At 39.9% G+C, this 16,948-nt stretch overlaps 1 protein-coding gene across 2 annotated transcripts in view; it reads right to left on the bottom strand.

Annotated features, from left to right (window-relative positions):
- CNTNAP5 (contactin associated protein family member 5) overlaps window positions 1-16,948 on the bottom strand; it is a 772,957-nt gene that overhangs the window by 241,125 nt on the left and 514,884 nt on the right. For both annotated transcript variants that reach the window (XM_040619104.1, XM_008686098.2), the window contains exon 13: window positions 616-816. In XM_040619104.1, coding sequence (XP_040475038.1) covers window positions 616-816 — 201 coding nt within the window. The remainder of the gene's footprint in view (window positions 1-615; window positions 817-16,948) is intronic.

Below are 16,948 nucleotides of genomic sequence, written 5' to 3'. Positions count from 1 at the left end.
GTTTTGTTTTGTTTTGTTTTCAAAGAGCAAACTTTATTTTTAAAAAGAGTCATTTCCATTGAGGCCTGCACTTTCCAATTAACATTAGTACTGCAAACACACAGGGCTATCCCTGCCTGCCCTCCTGACCCCCTTGCCTGATACCACTTCCCTCTGCATCTCTTGCCCTGCACATAACTCACTGTTCTTTGGTGAATATGCTGAGATCCTTTGTGCTTTCTCATATACTGTTTCCTTTCCCAGAAACATTCCTTCCCACCTCCGCACCGTCTATGTCTAGTTCAACGCTCTCTTCAAGTGCTACTGATCTCAAGAAACTTCCCATTCTCCCAACTGTTGAAAGATGCGCATTGTCTCCATTTTCTTTTTGAAGATGAGTATGGAAACTTGAGAGGCTACCTCGAGAGGCTTCCTTTACGTCACACCTGGGAATCAGAGCCAGTATGAGTATATCCCCAATCCTCTCCTGACTTCATTTCTTTTCACCGCACAGTGAACAACCGTCACTGCAGCCCCCTTGTGGGCAAACACTCCTCTTCTTGACATTCCATGTTTTCCAGGCCTATCTGTGGCCACCCTGTGTGGCTCATGCAGAGGAATCGGGGCAAGCCTTACCTGGAGTGTTGAGCAGGCGGGACCTTCTGCAGTGGTAGGCCACCTCCTGCTCACAGTGCTCTGAGCCGTCAATCATGGCTTCCAGTTGCTCCATGCTGCCACCATAATCCAAGGCCATGGTGTAGGGCTTCTCAGGGTCTGCACCCCGCACATGGGTCAGCTCTGTGTTATTGTGCTGCACTGAGGTCCAAATCTTGTCCTCTGTCCAGAAAACATAACCCAAGGAAGTAGACATTAGAAGGAAGGTCAAAAGAGGATCATACTTATATAACTCAATAAAGCTGGGGGTCAGGGGGTGGGTAAGAGGATCACACAAGCAATGTGATGCTTGGCTCCACATGGGGCTATCAATCCACCTGAGTGTTCCACTCATGCAAATAAAAATGACCAGAGAATTTCTGTTCCTCATAGAGTTCCACACAGAGTTAGTAAGGGGGTTAACAAACATCGGAACTAAATCTGTGGAGTCCTTTATGCTAAGCATTTAATGTCCATCATCTCATTTTAAATTGGCATTACCTAAATCGGAAGGAAGTTAGAAACGCCATGTTAGAAATGAAGGAAAAGTGAATGAGCAGGACTGAGCAGCTTACCCATGCGCAAGTGACTAAGCAAGAATAGGAATCCAGGGTGTCTGATCGCAAAGCCCATGCTTCCAGCTACTGACACACACTCCGCCACAAGACAAACACTAGCATAGATAACTGTCTCACAGAAACACAAGTATCACATCGAATGTTTGCTGTACACAGAAAGATCTCCTTATAGAAAGTACCTGTAAAATACACCTAATCAACGATGAGATTGTATGATCCACACAATACATACAAGGCACTTAGCTGAAGTTCCTTTTTTTTTTTTTTAATTCTCTATGCTTCCTCTATTTGCAGAAAAATTCTTTTAAGAGGTTTACAATAAAATAATATGCAGAGATGAGGAACTTCACATCAGGTTTGGAGGACATGTTTTACCTACCATAGGTAAGAATAGGAGGTGAGGAGAGAGGAGAGAAATTTGAGTTTTACAGCTTGAGAGATGTGTATTTGAAGCCTATCTCTGCCAACAACAAGCTTGGACAAATCACTTCATTTTTCTAGGGCTCAGTTTTATCATCAAAAAAAAAAAAAAAAAAGAAAGAAAGAAAGAAAAAGACAGCAATCCCAGCAGAAGAGCTGTTACTATGGAATAGCAACCAAAGACATGAAGTTGCAAGGCACTGTCCGAGATCTATCAGACATTTCTGTACTAATAACCTATACTAAAACATTTACTGCAATTGGACATAGAATTTCATTCCAAACATGCTCACAAATAAAGCAAAGGAGGAAATAGGAAGACTCGAAAAGCTTTTGTCATCCGAGAATCTTGCCCACATAATAACATCATTACTCTTCATAGATTCTCAGAGATGAAAAATAACTTAACATAGCTATCATGTGGTTTCCCTCCTACTTCATCCTCCTAGTTTTTTATAAAGGAGGAAACCAAGGTCTAGGAAGTAAAGCAATGACCCAACGCATATCTATTAGGCAACAGTGATGAGTGTCCACCCTGAAAGTAACTATTATTAATTAGTACTACTAAGAAGCAGGATCACAGCTGTCAGCATGTTTACCTAAAAAGGAAAAGCACAGGATCCCCAGTTTTAATACTTTCTCTACCCTAACTCTGTATGTGACTTGGGAGAAGTAACTTCGCTGCTTGCACTTCTGTTTCACTATATTAGAAGGAGACAGGAGAGAAAGTTTGGTTTCCATTATCTCTAGAGAATTTTCTAACTTCAGAAAAAGAAATATTTCTTGAAGCAAAAGTATTAAACTCTGTTCAAGAATTCTAATTCATCTTCAGACTTTCCTAAAACCAATCCAGTGATAACCACATCTCCAATGTTTAATGGAGGCAGAATTACATTTTCTATAAAGTCTGGAAAACAAATCAAAATGAAGGTTATTAGGTTCTGACTTTGAAAGTAATAATAGAACATTAATTCTAATTGGTTAAAATAATAATATTACACAGTCAACCCGTAACTCCAAAACTGTTGGTACTGATACAGACAAACTCTGATAAATAACCAAAGAAAAATAATTATTTAATAACACAATAGCATAGAAAGAGAAATAAAGACCAACAGTTTTGAAATGTCCATGGTATGTAGAAGAAGCAAAGAACCACCCAGTCTAATGTATAGATGCTGTGTTACTGTTTCATGCGAGGACATTTTATGTACCTTCTCTCTGGTAGACATAACAATCCACTATGAAAAAAAAAAAAAAAACAATCCACTATGGTAGATGCCCATATAGATAGATAAATATATATAGAGAGAAAGACAGACATAAACACAGATACAGCAATAGATAGAGACACAAACATATACATAGAGGTATAGATATATGAAGGCTTAGAGAGAGAAAATAAACTTGTCCGCAGTCTCACTGTGTCCAATCTGATGCCAGAAGTGGTCCAAATAGCATCATTAAATCATACGAATTTAGATTTCCTTCCAAATACGCACAGATTCATATATCCATATATCCATTCATCTGATTATTCATACATTCATTCATTGATTTGCTTATTCATTTACTCACTGACTCATTTTGCCAGAATCATATTCTATCTTTAGCAAGATGGAAAAGGAAAATGTGTAGGAGAGACAACCTTTCATCTTGAAGCCACTAATGTTGCCAACCCTGCCTTCTGGAACCTGAGGGTGAATGCAAGTTCTAACAACTCAACTATTGGCACATTTTGATATATGCAGATATACAGAAGAAACGAAGGAAGAGTTAAGAGCTCTGAAGTGCTCCCCATGATTCACGAAGGCATCACAAGCCCTGCAAACAGAGTATGAGCGACAAGAGGAGAGATGATTACATGAAACCTAGAGCCTCTTAGCGGGCTTTCCTTTCAAAGATGCCCTTTGTCCTCTGATTATTTTTTTCTCCTGGGAGATAGCAGAAGAAAGATTGAAAAGAAGAAGGTAATTGGATACTATTTCTTCTTGCTTTCTGTTCCCGCCCCCACCCCCAAGTTTCATTGGTAGCGGGTGCAGATTAAGTCCTGCACTCTGACAAAATATTAAAGGCTAAGGGTCAATGCCACTCATGAAAGTTGGCTTTAGTGCTTAATGCTTCTGATGTCTGGTCTAAGATGGGGACATGTGGTTTTAGCTAGGGAATGTGTAGGTGAACGTTAGCTCTAAGGATTTTCAAACGAGTAATATTCATTTTGAACATCTTTTAGGTGGATGTTGGTGCGAATTCATTCATGGATGTACACATGCTTTAACTGAAATTGAATCCATGAAGCAAAATGTTAAAGATGGTCAATTAAGTCAATGGGTACATAGATATTTATGGACACAGATTGGGCTCTGCAGTTAGAAGATCTGGATTTTTGTGCCACCTCGACACTTACTGGTTAAGCAGTCTTGTTCAAATCATTACTTCTCTAAAGTTCAGTTTCCTCATCAGTAGTATCTGGAAAGCAGAAATGATACCAATTCTATAGAATGGTTGTAAGGATTAAGTGGGGAGGGGGTTTGTGTGAGAAGATCTGAATTTGAACTATTACACAAGGAAACCTAGAAATTTGTCTATAATTCAAGAAGGTCCAGTTACACTCAGGGACGGAGGAGTAAATTACCTAAATGCTATGATTGGAAGAACATCAGAAAATCCTTCAGGCTCCAAGCACCATCCTCTGCTGGTCTGCCCCCAGATCAGACCCTCTACCACAGGGAATACTTTCTCATCTCTAGAGAAGAGGGCTTCAAGGTGCCATGAGACAGCCTGGCTTTGGAAACCTGCCTTCTGATTGTAAACTGTGTTCTGCTACATGTCAGCAGTGAGGCTTTGAGCAAGTCATTAACCTCTGAAATTTCCACTTTGGAAAATGGGATATTAATATCAATCTTTTTATCCATGATAATATAGTTATTCAGCATCATGTTTCACATGGACATATAACAGGCTGTCTGGTATGCAAAAAATTAAAGAATCCTTACATTGAAACTTTTCTATAACATGAGGCTTAGGACCTGGACTTTGTTTCCTAGAAAACTGAGGGTGGGGAACTCATCCAACAAACAAAGTTAACAAGTGCGCTGGACTGCAATTTCTTGTAATATAGCTGCTGTTGTGTGTAATTACTAATTACCATCTTGTTCAATTAACTTTTCACTTTGGAATAGTCTCATGTGTCTCTGTACTTATTTGTGTCCCTCTCATTTCCTGAAATTTTGTCAATGGTTTATGTTGGTTAGTCCTCGTGATCCCAGAAACCTGGAAGAACACTGCTCCTGATACTGCTTTTTGCTACTCAGGTCATTCTCTATTATTTCTTACTGTATACTACTATTCAGTCCCATGATGAGAAGCATAACCCCACCTTTCTAACTTGTTCAAAGGAATACATGTATTAAATTATCCATGACAAATTCTCTGCTTAAGGGAAAACTGCACTTGGAGACTTTTGAACTGGTGGCAGGAATTTATTCAATTCATTAAAGATCTTAGTTTAAGTAATGGTAATTATATATTTGCTTCTTTATCTGATATGTAGTTTGCAAATATTTCTCCCATTTCACAGATTCCATTTTTATTTTGTTAATGGCTTGCTTTGCTATGTACAAACGTTTTTAGTTTGATGTAGTCTCATTTGTTGATTTTTATTCTTGTTGTTTGTACTTTTGGTGTCGTAGCCAAAAAATTGTTGCCAAGACCAATGTCAAGGAGTAACTTCCCTGTGTTTTTAGGATTTTTATGATATCAGGTCCTATGTTTAAGTTTTTAATTTATTTAGAGTTAATTTTTGTGAGTGGTATAAAGGGGGCCCAATTTCTTTCTTTCTCTTTCTTTCTTTCTTCCTTTCTTTCTTTCTTTCTTTCTTTCTTTTTTTTTTTTTGCATGTGGCTGTCCAGTTTCCCAGCACCATTTGTTGAAGAGACTATCCTTTCTCCATTGAGTGTTCCTAGCTCCCTTGTCGAATACTAACTGAACACATCTGTAGGGATGTAATTCTGGGCTCCCCCATTCTCTTCTATTGGTCTATATATCTATTTTTTGTGGCAGTACTATACTGTTTTAATTACTAGAACTTTGAGGAAATGGGTGGATATTGTTTAAGGATGCCCAATGTACTGGCATGAGTGTGAATGAGCTCATGATGCAGACCCTCACCAGCTATTTGCCACCTTTATACATAAAGGAGTTACAGGCCATAGGGCATCAAGGAGCATATATGATAAAATTCTAAAGCATCATTTCACAGACATAACAGTGTATTGTGGAGGCTAGCAAAGCATGTCTCAAACTACATTGTGAATTTAGGTTTCAAGTCTATCTTCCCATAAAGCTATGAGATCTCCCAGAATATGAAGGATATCATTCATTCTTATGTTCAAATATATGCCCAGTTAGTTCAGTGCCAGCCACAGGGGTACCTGCCCAGAAAGATAACGTACTGCCTAACTCTAAAAGCTTGCCATTGTTTCAGGGAAAATTGTGTCCAGAAGAATGACAAATGTCTCAGGCTATTATAAGTATTCTTGAGATTAAAAGTAAGTGAGGCTAGGGGCACCTGGCTGGCTCAGTCGGTTGGGCGTCTGCCTTTGGCTCAGGTCATGATCCTGGAGTCCCGGGATCAAGCCCCATGTTGGGCTCTCTGTGGAGATCCTGCTTCTCCCTCTGCACCTCATCCCGCTCATACTCTCTCCCTCTCCCTTTCACTCTCAAATAAATAAAATTTTAAAAATAAATAAAAGTAAGTGAGTCTGTCCAGAGAACTGGTGGGGGCAGGGTTGGGAGTGGATGTTACAGAAGCTTGCTCAGCAAAGACTGCAATTTTTTCCTTGAGAATGGACAGGTCTTCAGAAGTCTTTCATCTTCAGACAACCAGAGCCTAGGCTGCCATCGAGCACTTTCTAGGATTTCAGGAAATCATCGTCAAGTGATGAGACAGTTAATCACCACCATTTGTTTTCTTCCAGGTTCTTTCTTCCAGCATTTCCAAAGCAGCTCTTCTATGCACATGTAGTGATCCAAATGTGAAAAGTTGCAAATTATAAGATTAACACACACACACACACACACACACATTCAATATGATCACCAACAGTATCAACAACAAGAGAAAAGAAAAAGAGGTTGCACAATGTGCTAGCACAGTGGTAATGATAGGATGCTCTAGAACATTCTGTATCTGCATCTCTGTTGTGAACTCTTTTCTAGTCATCACCCCAGAAAGCCCTCTATGAATCCTCACCCTGAGTCTCTCTGTGACCTGCTGGTTCGTCTTGCTCTCATTTCAGAAGCTGTAAACTGTTTACATACAGACCCACAATTTAATTTTCCTTCATATTTTTTCTCTCATTTTATCTGATTGCTATTATGATGATGATCATTATTATTATTAATAATAGCAGTAATTACAGATGATGTAAGCTGTTCTGTTACCAGGGAGATCACCACTCAGAAGAAAGAACAAATAAAAGGAAAGTAAAAAAGGAGAGAGAGACAAGAAATAACTCTGATTAATAAGACCTCATTCTACACACATATCTGTCTCTTTACAGGGCCAAAAAAATGTGCAATTTTTTCTATCCCAATGCTTGGGAGGAAGGGAAGTCTACAGATTGTCAATACCCAGCTTAATTGAACTTAAATCACTGTGGGGAGCTGCTTATAGTCCTTTGAAAAGTGTGCCAATTCACTTATGCTCCTATTGTAATAAAGCAAGTCTATATTAAGGTCCCTGGGGTCACTTGTGGTACAGTTATCTATGTTGACAAAGTGAATTTTCTGTGCCAAGGGTAAAGACAGCTTAAATAATCCTCAAACCACTGCCTGTACCACTCATTTGACATCTACGCATGTACAGCCTAGTGACATCTCTTGTCGTTTTGCATTGATAGTTATTTAATTTTTCATATGTTTGTACCTTATCTCTCCATTTAAATCACAGGCAATGACTGCTGAGTAAATATCAGCTTGGCAAGGGCTTCTTTGGTAAATGGAGGCAGATGCAAGGGAGAAAAGCGAGGGCACCGGGATCGGCAGGCTCAGTCGACACTACCAGCTCAGATTCCTGAACACTGGCAGAGACACTTCACCTCCTCAAGCCTCAGTCTTCTCATCTGCAAACTGGGTATAACCCACTGTGCAGTGATGATGTGAGAACAAAATAAAACACACAGGGGGGGAGCTGAGCACAGAGCCTGGGTACCAGACAGAAAATCAAAGTCCACTGCTCTCAGCCCTCCTGGTGAAGCCACTCAGGGAGCATCTGAAAGGATCATTTCATTATCAGAAAAAGTTATGGGAACCTGTGCTGAGGGGGTCAACGCCATGTTCTCCTCAACCTGCAAAGGGAAGAGGGACAATTGATGTAAAACAATTTCCAACACCTTTATAAGGCTTCAAATTCCCACAGGAGCTGTTTTCCTCCCAGGTGGATCTATCAGCTGCCTGTGCGAGAACACACCCATACGGCTCTCGCTAAAACCACTGCAGACGCGGCTGCTTTCAGCGTCTGGCCTTCTGCTGCTGCGGGGAGCGCATTACCGGTTTATGGCCCCTACTCGGGCCCCCGCGCACCATGCATTAGCTAGAACGCAGAAACCGCAGCGCAGGGGGCGCTGCCGAGGACCAGCTCCTGCCCATTACTGCTCGTCCACCTGCCTGCACAGGCCACGCTTTACGACTTCCCAGACAACATACTTGACTGTGATTTATTCTCCTACTTCGCTGGAGCCTTTACTTTTTATGTACCTTTTTGGGGGTTATTTTTCCTCTTGCTTTGCTTTAAAATAGGTGGTATGATCACAGAGACCTGGGAAATCTGTTTTACGTTCGGGGGGCGGGGAGGAGTTGACCAGACTTCACGCACATTGTAACATACTTGATGGATTGTTATTCACTGGCTTATTCAAGGAAAATGTATTAAATGTCTGGAGGGTGCAGAACATTACATTAGGGACTGGGAAGGTAGGAGGAAGGGTACGAGGTTAAATGACACTCTGGACCCCGAGCTCAAGGCATTCAAGGGTGGTCCTGGGAAAGAAGTTCACATGGAATCCCAGAGCCTGGCAATGTGGGGCATAGGGGCGGGTGTGGACAAGCCAGGTATGCCTGCCTTCTGGGGAGGGGAGAGAAGAAAGGAGCCTCCATACCAAAATCGCCTGATGGGAAGAGGGCTACGGGGCTGGTGGGCAGGCTTTGGTTTCTATTAGAAGTATTTTTGAAGTCTTTAGGAGTACCTTAGTAGCAGGCACTGTTTTTGTGCATTCTGAGGAAAAACTGGCACTCACAAAGATCTAAATCCAGTTCCTACATCTAGTACTTACTAGCTGAGGGATGCTGAACATGCTTGTCAACCTCTCTGAACCTCTGTTTTCTCAAAATACAAGCGAGAAGTGATCTCTACCTCACACTCCATCATGTTGATTCAATGAGATACACATTGAGACAAGATAGCCCAGTATCTGGGACACAAGTACAGAATAAGTAGTTTCCATCCCTTTGTTAAGAAGAGCTAAAGTAGCCAAGACTGAATTCAGGAGTTTGGAAGGGAGAGAGCTGACTGTGAAGGTCTTCCCATAATCCTGAGAAGGGCTACCCAAGGGCAGCATTTACATCTCCTTTTACAATGTCACAAAGGAAGACACGGCTTCAGTAAATCTCAGACTGTCTAATACACAGTTTCAAGGATCTTATATTCTGGTTCTAGAGGTGACTGACAAAAAGAAACTCAAAGAGGAGCATGGAATGATTCATCCTTCTTTCAGCAGACATCTCTGCTCTGGAGCTCATCACAGTATGAATGATATTGCCAGAGCACCAGTGTCTTCCCCAGTGGGAAGCCTCTTCTAACTCCACCAGCATCCGGTTCTGGTCTTGCTCAAGAACCATGGTAGCAACTTGTTTACTCAAATCTCCCTGCTAAACTGTAAGCTCTACAAGGCAAAAGACGATCTTATAAATATTCGTATGCTGAGCACTTGACCCAGAGTGGGCATTCACTTAACATGGAACTAAATATCCAACAGAATGCCAGGATCTCACTGACTCTAGTGACAGCTCCTGAAATCAGCAGGAAANTGACATAGGATGGCAAAGTATGTTTAGATATGTACTTGAAATTCTGCTCTGCAGCCCAGAACATCTATTGCAAGAACAGCATAGTGAAGAAAAAATTCAGGGGTGCCTGGGTGGCTCAGTTTGTTGGGCATCCAACTCTTGGTTTTTGCTGGAGTCATGATCTCGCCATCATGAGATCAAACCCTGTGTTGGGCTCCACACTCAGTGGGGAGTCTGACTGGAATTCTTTCTCTCCCTTTCCTTCTCCCCCTGCCCCTCCCTCCCATGCTTACTCTCTCTTTCTCTCTCTCTCTCAAATAAATAAATATATCTAAAAAAAGAAAAAAATTCAAATATCAATCAAGAGGTTTCTGAATGAATAAAGCATAGTTAATTGACACAGTGAAGTACTATGCACTCATAATAAAGAACACACAAGACCTTTCTAAACTGATTTATAATGTGTTCCAGTAAGTACCCTAAAATGATGGGATCAAGGCTTCAGGGTGTAAAAGACTATGCTACATTTTGTGCAAGAATAAAGAAGCAATAAAAAACACACACAGGAAGGATAAACCGATGTAAATGATGACCTAGAGAAGATGGGTAAGAAGAGGGTGATTGCAATAGGAGAGTAAAACACCTTTGGTCAACCACATTATATATAATATAAACATAAAAGTATATATTATATAAATAGAAGTATATATAATATATATAATTAGCTTTTGTAACATGAAAATATTTTGCAAAGTCATTAATTAAATATATAATTAAATGAAAAATATAAAAAGAGACAAATCCTAAAACTGAATAATTTTCTAAAGATTTATTTATTTATTTTAGACAATGAGAGAGAGCCTGCGCTAGTTAGGGAAGAGGCAGAGGGAGAGAATCCCAAGCAGACTCCCCACTGAGCACGGAGCCCACCCTATGCAGGGCTTGATCTCAGGATCATCACCTGAGCCAAAACCAAGAGTCAGATGCCTAACTGACTGAGTCACCCAGGCACCCCCTAAAATTGAATATTAAGCAGAAACAAAAAGCCTAACTGTATATTAAATAGATAAAAGAACCATGAATAAGGGAATATTAATTCATGTAACTTTTTAATGTAGTATTCTGTCTAGCCATACATCCTTGGTAGATTATATTCTAAGAACTGAAAAATTCAGTAAGTGTTACGCTTTACTTTGTTATCAGTAGTGATATGGCTGATGTGACTCTGAAACTATTTTGTGTATATTGTAAGGTAGAACAAATGAATAATATATTGGTATTGTTGAGAGAGGTTCTCACTGTGAGAGAAGAGAGATATATATAGAAGAGACAATGATGAAGAAAAATCTAACAGTGCTCCATTTGCATTAGAGATAACCATAAGAAATCATAATTTAAGCACAAGTGTGCACACCTGCACACACACACACACACATTTTCAAGTTCTGTCCACTGAAATGGACTAGAAGTAACAAACAAACCTAACACCTAGATCCTAATTTCCAAATACCATTTGCTGCAAAAATGTGTCTTTTGTTTCTTTGGGAAAACAGCTGAGTCTGGGTCTAAGCAAGGCAAGTTCAAGGTAACATCTGGTGCTAGAAAACAAGGAAGTACTCCAAGATTAATGGAGACAGGTAAGAAAGACATAGGAGCAGAATTAGTGGGACCATAACTAGCTATATTTGGGGCAATCTGAATATAAAACAACATTATAATAATAGTAACATTTTAAAATGAAATAATTTATGAGTCTAGAGCAACACAAGAGATGTTAGGCAGGGCAAGGAATAAAAAGCTTTTCTAAAAAAAGAAAAAGCTCTTCTGTAGAGAAGAATGCAGAATGACAGCTGAAAATGCAGAAGGAATTCTCGAATTAGTAAAACAACATTTTACAAACTCCAGTGTAATAGCATATGGGTCAGAGTCATTCCCAGACTGGGAGGAAATGTTGAGGAACTGGATATTCACACAGAATCTGCATATAACCCCACAGACAACTCCACGATTATAAATCACCTTTACAATGCAGAGATCTGGCAGAGGTATTTTACCCAATAACATCATGTGCCTCCTCGTGGCATACACTGAAGAGGACAAACATCACCTATGAGGTTTTCGGCTGAAGCATGCCAACAATAAAGAAGTTATGAGAAAAAAAATTTTTTTTTTAAATGGAACATTTTGCTTAATAACTGGCTGGTACTCTTCAAAAAAGTTAATGATGAAAACCATGCAAAAGTGATGAGTTGGGGGAAGGGATTTTCTAGTTAAAACAGACTAAAAGGATATGACCATCAAATCCAACATGTGGACACTCCTTGAATCCTGAATAGACATACAAAAACAGATGCTGCTAATAAAAGACACTGTAGGGACAAGACAGACTATATATTGGAGAGTTCTGATTGAATTCATGTTTATGTTTTTAAGCATGGTTTCGGTATTGTGGTTATGTAGGATAATATCTTTGTTCTTAATGATATGAACAGAAGGTCTTTAGGTTTAAATTATCAGTATGTCTACAACTTACTTCCAAAAAGTTCAGGGGAAAAAAAAAAGAAGCATTTTATACCAGGAGGAAGGGAAGTGGGGTAGGGGGAGAAAGAGGGAGAGAGACAGAGATGAGGGTGGGACGAATGTGCAAATATACCAAAATTTTAACATTTGGGGAAGCTACGTGAAAGGTGTATGGGTGCTCATGTTAGTGTTCTTTCAACTTTTCTGTACGTTTGAATATTTTAGAATAAAAACTTTAGGGAGAAAAAAATAATGCTTTGCACAGTACTTCACCTGTATTAAGTGCTCGCAGCTATTCTACTATGCTCTGACAAATTCATGTGCATGTGCCCTATACCAACACACACATGGCTAAGGACTAATTAGCCAAATAATTATCAAATAGCAAAAATTAGTTTCAAATTCAACCATTCACACACGGTAGCACATCCATTTTCAAGTGCATATTTATTAATAATGTTGAATTAATTTTCAGGAGTGCTTTCAGTATATCAGGTGTTGTGCACTCATAAAAGTTATTAGTTATTTGTATTACTTCATTCCCAGAAACCAGAGTCAAGGTTTTGGGGGCTATGGTGGTAAAAACAAGTAATAATAACTATCATGTATTAGGTATATAATGCCAGGCATTTTTTCTTGTAGATTGCATCAATTATCTCAGATAAGCCTGATAACCACCTTAAAAATAAATTCTATTATTCATTACAGAAGAGGAAACCAAGGAACAGGGAAGCCAAGTAACTCAACTACATCACCTGAATTGACAAAACTAAGAAACACCAGTGCTTGGATTCAAACCAAGCCCATGCTCTTAATGACCATGTTACATTTGGCACATGTTTGTCTCTTACATGAATTGAAGGAGGAGCCATAAGAATTGTGACAGGCAAAGAAGCTTCATAAGAGAAAGGGATGAGAGCTTGGTCTAAAGAAGTTGGTGAGGGAACTATATTCCAGAAGAACAGAACCTGGAACAAGGCTTGACGGTGGGACAGAATACTCAGAGCTGGCACTCTTAAATCCATGTGGAAACTGTCTCAGTGGACAGTCTAACTAGTCAATGTCTCTTACCAACTTCTCCTTGCAAATACATATAACATACTCAAACACTTGCATACTGAGAACACAAGGCTGATGGGTGCTCCATTGACTTGAGTAATAGGAAAAAGGCCCCTAGAGAATGTCTCCTCTGATTCCCCTACTTTGAAGAGAATGGCATCTTGCCTCTTTTAGTCTTTGAAATGTTTGGACTGACTTCGATTCATCATCTTTCCCTAGAATCCTGGGCTCAGAGGAAAAGTGAACAAGAGCAAGCAAGCTTTCTGGGAAGGACGTTTGACTCCCATGTGTTATTTCACTCTTCCAGAAAAGGAAAGTGTCCAGCCCAATGGTAGCACTGCATCAGAATAAACAGGTGAGCCAGGAGCCCTCAAACAAGGCCAAGGTTCCTTGGGCACCTGTTCATTACATCTCCACTTCCATGACCCTGCTGAGCTCAACAGGACTGATTTTTTCCTTCTCTTTTTCCCTCTCTGCCCAGCCTTGGGACATCTATCTTTCAAGGTCAAACCTAAGTCCCACGTCTCCCACGAAGCCTTTCTTGATCACTCCTGTCTCTAAATTCCTTCAACATCAAGATCCTCCTATGATGATGGTACTTGCTGATGACGGCTTCTATTTCAGAAGCTCTTTGAGAATGCCACATATTGGATTAAGTGTATGAAGCACATCACTTATTTAATTTTATTTAATCTACACATCAGCACATTGATGTAAGAGTAACTGATCATCCCTATTATACAGATGAGGAAATTGAGTCACTTAGAAGTTAACGTGCCTGGCATTCCATGGCTGTCAAATCTACAAGATAATTGCATGACCTTAAATAGAATGGCCTAGATAAAAGTGCTTTAAAAGCTAGAAGTTATATATGAGATCCTTGGGCATAGAGGTTAGTGGCTTACAGTAGCTTGTACAGCACTGAGCACAAGGAAATATCAATCAATACTGGTTGATCGGACTGTGCCTGATCCCCACAGCACTAAAAAGAGGGTTTCACCAGGTCTCTGCAATAAAAATGTGCTGCAAAAGGTCCACCAGGAAAGCATCAGGATAGGCTCTGTGTTCAGGTCTTGAGAAGAACTGTTCTTTTAGTTACTGACCAGGCCCCTCTTAGAAGCAGGAGATGAATAAGGACAGGGACTTGTTAAGAGTTAAGCACTATGCTAATCACCTTATGGAGATATTTCCCAAAGTCTGGTATCTTTAGGTGCTTATTAAAAATGCTATTTCTGATCACTGTCCTGAACCTACTGAATAACCATTGCTGGGATATCCTAGAAAATATAATTTTCAAACTTTATCCCAGGACATTCTTTGGGGAAATAACATTTAAGAACCTTTGCTTTATATAATTCTCATCCAATATTTGGAAAACTTTGAAGGGTGGGTATGATGATCCCCATTTTATAGATGAGGAAAGTGATATCAAGGAGATGAAGTGGATATTGTAGAGACTTCATTCCATCAGGGTCACTTCCTTAAGGAACTTTTCACTGTGATGTTGACCAATAGGCAAGAGCAGAACAGGCCAGGGGAAGCCAGAGGAAGAGTCTATTTGGACACATGGGTCTTTCTTTGCCTGTGTCACCTGTCCTATGGACCCAGGGATAGGAATCACAAACCTAGCTCCAACTTCTGGCCGACATATTTCAACTTGTAAGAACCAGGACAAGTGATTCAGCCTCTCAAGATTTCAGTGTCCTGCTGTATAAAAAGGAAAGAATGGTATCTTCTTCACATCATTGCCAAGAAAACTGAATGATACCATTAATGTAAAGTGCCTAATGTGGTGCCTCATATTAGTAGATGCTCAGTTAAATATGAGCTGTTTCTACTACCAAACCCAGCTCAGAGGGCAGCTCTTCAAGGATACCTTCTCCGACCACCATCCCCAGTGTCTTTGGACCCCTTGATTCAACCATTGCCTTCCTTGTATTATTTATTTTTTTATATAATTTTTATTTTGTTATATTAGTTTCCTTGTACTATTTCTGTACCATCTATTGGCTTCTATTTTATTTTCTGCACCATGTGTAAATGATCTGTTTACAATATCTGTCTCTCTCCTCCAACTGTGTATTCCTTGAGGACAAGGACAGACATTCATTTTGTAATTTTGGCACCTAACTCAGTCGGTTCCCAAAAGTTTATGTGAATGGCTTAATTCTGAATGACCAACTGAATAACTGAGTGACTGACTGACTCAAAGAATGAATGAATAATGTATAAGTAACTGCATGCATAAAAAATAAATGCAGAAGTAAATACATGAGAGAATTAATGAGTAAATAAATGAGAGATGAATAAAGAAATTCAAGAAATCAGTGAGTGCCTTAGTGAAGGATGTGTGTGTGAATGAGTAAATAAGCAAATGAATGAAAAGCACATTGCAATCACCCTCCCATCTTTTGTCCTGAGCCTTCTGTTCTCATCCACGTGGCTGGAGTCAACTGGCCATGCTAAATAGGTGTGTGAAAGGAATTTCTCTAAGTGCCTGTTAAAATTCTTGGCAATTCAAAGGTGACAATGCTTTAATTTCAGGGTAATGCTACAGCTTTATGACTTAGTAGTTTTATTTAATGGCCCAATTTAGCAGGAGATTATGCCGTCTGCCACTAGCCCGGAGAGACCACTTTAACGCTCATGCATTCGACACAAGCAGATCTGCTCCCTAGCTTCGCCTAAAAGACCAGCCGTCTGGAAGCCCTATGGGGTCACCACACCTTGGCTGATAGCATAAGACATCAAACAGAGAGAGAGATACTTCAAAACAGTTTCATTCCTGTAAGCTGTTGAATTGCCATTCTTCTTCAGCCTAAAACAGTCCTCTGGAAAACAATTTATAGAAAGCAAATTGTCCCTCTGAAATATAAGCAACAATACAAGTATTATTCCAACTGATTAAACTTCTAGTGAGCCACAGCACATATGTCATCCATGAGTGAGCCTCAAGCAGGAAGTGGTGCTTGTGCTACCCGGGGACGAGGACACAGCTTGTAGGCTCCTCCCCAGGATGAGCTGAACCTGTGGCCCAGAGCCACAGTGGACATGTTTCCCAGGGAAGGGGAAGGAAGAGAAGGAGAAAGACCTACAGTCCCTACACTACTTGCTCTGCCAGTCTGTGACATTCTTTAAATGTTAGCTCATTTAATTGTGTACATACCAATCACAGAAAGCTGTTATTATCACCCTTCATATACAGAGGGAGGAACTGAGATACAAAGATTAAGGGCCTTGCCAATGGTCCCAAGACAATAATTATAATACATATTAATTATAATAATTTGAAGGATGAAATAAGCACCAGGAATTGTTCTAAGACTTTTAATTAATGCATATGAACTCACTTACCCTCACAACCATGCCCTTCAAAATTGTAAACCATGATTAAGGAGCTTGGAATTTGCACAGGTAGAAGAAGGGCATGGGGGCAGGCACAGTTAGACCTGTGTTTCAAAAGATCCCTCTAGCTGTTGTACGGAATATGAATCAGAGTGGGGAAGGCTGAGGCGTTGGGTGCTGTTTTCTTTTTTTACCACAATGACAGGGGATTATAAACTATGTGGACTTGGGGGAACATATCTTAATCATTTGTATATTCTCAGTGTCTCGTCAGTGCCTGGCCCAAGCAGACAAGCAAAGCATACTAATTTAAAGTAAGAGAGGAA

Source organism: Ursus maritimus, unplaced genomic scaffold (genome assembly GCF_017311325.1).
Source record: "Ursus maritimus isolate PB19 unplaced genomic scaffold, ASM1731132v1 scaffold_1, whole genome shotgun sequence".
Classification (NCBI taxonomy): Eukaryota; Metazoa; Chordata; class Mammalia; order Carnivora; family Ursidae; genus Ursus; species Ursus maritimus.
This window is presented reverse-complemented; position numbering and strand designations above follow the sequence as displayed.